We start from the raw sequence: 2,899 nt of genomic DNA on the forward strand, positions 1-2,899 counted from the left end.
AAGCCTCTGGTCTTTTTCGCTCAGCACTGTCTACACTGCCTGGCAAGGGCTCTGGGAGGCATTTTGAAGCCACTTCACCCACCCCAGTGCCTCCCCAACCGGTGGGCTGATTCTCGCAGTATTTCCCCTCTCCTGCTGCTCGCTCGCTCGCTCCTCTCCCCAAGTGTCTCACCTTTTCCTCCTTTACTTCCTTAACCTCCTTCTCCTCTTTCTCCTCCGCCGCCGCCGCCGTCTCCTTCTCCATCGCGCCTCCGCGAGTTCGCGTCTTCCCGGTTGCTAAGCGCACGCGGAAAGCCAACAGCCCACGCAGGCACCGCTATTCACAGGCCGGCCGCTAGAGGGAGAAAGAGAGCCGGCGGAAAGAAACGCGCGTTCGCTGCAAGCCCCGAATGCGGTGAAAGACGGTCGTGTGAACAAGGTTCCCGGTTCAAATCTCAACTACAAGAAGGGGGCCTTAGACAAGCTGCTCCTCTCTCAGCCCCAGCTTCTCCTCATCCCGTCCCCCATCTGCAGTATGGGCGGGATGATTGCATTCATTCGTTGTTTTGTAAGTGTGTGTGTGTATACACACATATATGTATGTATGTATAATTTCTTTTTATTTACTTATTACATCTCTATACCACCAAATAGGCGAAGCTCTATATAATCTCCAGCTTTTCACCTCCCCCAAAAGGCCTCCGAGGCACCTTCCAGATTAAAAAAACTAAAAATACAATTAAAAATAATGAGATAAAAACAAAGATAGCACATCAGCGAAATCATTCAGACAGCAGCATATGGACAACTTGTGGCAGTTTTAAAAATACAATACCACAGCAGGGAGTCAAAATTTACTTGCGCGCTGCCCTATAACGAAAAAATTTCAGGGCTACTCACATGAAGCCAGAATTAAGACATTGTGGATTTATTTTATTTTTTAAGCCTTTGCTGCCCTTCTCAGAAATGAATAACTTAGGGCACAATCCTATGCATGCAATGGCCTACAGCTGGCTGGCTGGGGAATCCTGGGAGTTGTAGGCCTTTTCTCTTGTCTAAACATGTCCTTAGGGTGCAGTCCTATGCATGTTAAGACAGAAATAAACCCTACAACTGCCAGCACAGCTGGCTGAGGCATGCTGGGAGCTGTAGGACCTTTTTCTGTCTAAACATGCATAGGATTGTGCACTTAGTATTTAAACCATCTGTTTTATTGGTATTTTAAAATTATATTGTGCTGTGTTTATCCTTATGTGGTAAACCACTCTGGCTATAATAGTAGAAGACTGCCATATAGTTTGTTTTTGATTCTGGTGTTGTATTGGTTTTTAATGTTTTGACAGATACTTTAGATAAAACGTTACTGCATTATGATGCATTTTAATGTATTTTGCAGTTCAGTCCTATGCATGTCTACTCATAAGTCCCACTGAGTTCAATGAAACTTACTGCTAGGTAAGTGTGCATAAGACTGCGCCCTTAATGTATTTTAATCTTTCACAATCAGTCAGAATCTGATGATCGTTCAATCAGACACAGTCTGATGATTGGTTGTCTGATTGAACTTGGAGGCTTCCGAGATCCCTATGCCGTGCTGGGCTAAAGTCAGCAGGGTGGGTGGAGCGGAAGAGGCGATCTTCACCTCCCCATCCTCTGTTTTCAGTGATTTTCACTTTTTAGGGCACTTCCAAGCGGAGGAAAGGAGACAGGAGGAGGCTGTGGATAAATGGAATCCTGGCCTCTCTGGTCTCCTGCCCTCCCCGCCCATCGGAACACCCCCTTTCCTCCTCCTCCTCCAAGGTTGCTTTTCTGACCTGGGTGAAGCAGCCTGCTTGGTTCTTTACATGCCAGCTGCAAGGAGGTGGGCGGCTGATCTCCAACTCCCCTTTCCAAGGTTGGGGCACTGGCTCTGACCACAGAAGAGATTTTTCAAGCCACCCTATGGTCCATGGGACGCTCGCCCAGGGACGCAGGATTGCTCTCTTAAGAGATATTTTTTAAGTATGGTAAATGGTCTATACATCTCTTAAATAATAATGAGAATTCAGTATCGAGATAGTAAGTTTCTATGTATCAGTTGCCAGGGAAACACAAGCTGGATGGTACCATCACGCTCATGTCCTGCTTATGGGTTTCCGTGGGCAGCTGGTCAGCCACTTGTGTGAACAGAAAGCTGGACTAGATAGACCCTGGGTCTGATCCAGCATCACAGCTCTTCTTACGTTCTCAGTGAGAACTCAGGCCTTCAGTGAATTGCTTCACAGCTCTCTTTTGTTGATTTATTTCATTTTATAAGCTGAAAATCCATTTAAAAGTGGTTAGAGGTGTCCCAGGATTCTTGGCTGTTTGTTTTTAATGAGTTGGTGGCCCAGAGTCGTAGCCCTCTGTCGCAGCAAAAACAAGGGAGCCTTTGTGACGCCTTGAAAAAGTACTAACAAACGAAAGCTTCTGCCACAATAAATGTGTCTGCCTTTAAGGTGCCTCAAGACTCTTCAGTGTTAATTTCAGACTTATCTGGCAGTCTTGGGTGGAAAATTTAAGGCTGATTTGGCAGTCCTGGGTGGAATGAGAAATTATTATTATTCACATCTCTAATCTTCCGTGAACATTTCTGTGGTGAGCTTGGCTCCTGATGACACTGTAACACAGCTGTCCAGATGTGTGGGACTACAATTCCCATGCTGGCTGGGCGTGATGGGGGTTGTGGTCCCACACATCTGGACGCCGTCAGGTTGGGGGAGGCTGCTGTGACGGATCGTTGCTTCCCCCTCCCGCCCCAGTTAAACAGAACCGTCCTTAAAAGTAGCAGCTTGCTGTACAGCAGCATGTGGCTGGGCTTCCGCCCACAAGAAAGATGGCGTCACGGACTCTGGTCCTTGCCTAGCAACGCATTACTCTGCCAGGACTTCTGCGATAGGTC

At 47.2% G+C, this 2,899-nt stretch overlaps 1 protein-coding gene across 1 annotated transcript in view; it reads right to left on the bottom strand.

Annotated features, from left to right (window-relative positions):
• TTC16 (tetratricopeptide repeat domain 16) overlaps positions 1–309 on the bottom strand; it is a 28,679-nt gene extending 28,370 nt beyond the window's left edge. The window contains exon 1 of the mRNA XM_084821205.1: positions 173–309. Within this exon, the coding sequence (XP_084677331.1) occupies positions 173–244 (72 nt within the window). The 5' untranslated portion in view covers positions 245–309. The remainder of the gene's footprint in view (positions 1–172) is intronic.
• Positions 310–2,899: the final 2,590 nt, after the last annotated feature.

The sequence above is a fragment of the Heloderma suspectum genome, chromosome 14, assembly GCF_057233095.1.
Source record: "Heloderma suspectum isolate Gila_16-S chromosome 14, 16-S_ref, whole genome shotgun sequence".
Taxonomy (NCBI): Eukaryota; Metazoa; Chordata; class Lepidosauria; order Squamata; family Helodermatidae; genus Heloderma; species Heloderma suspectum.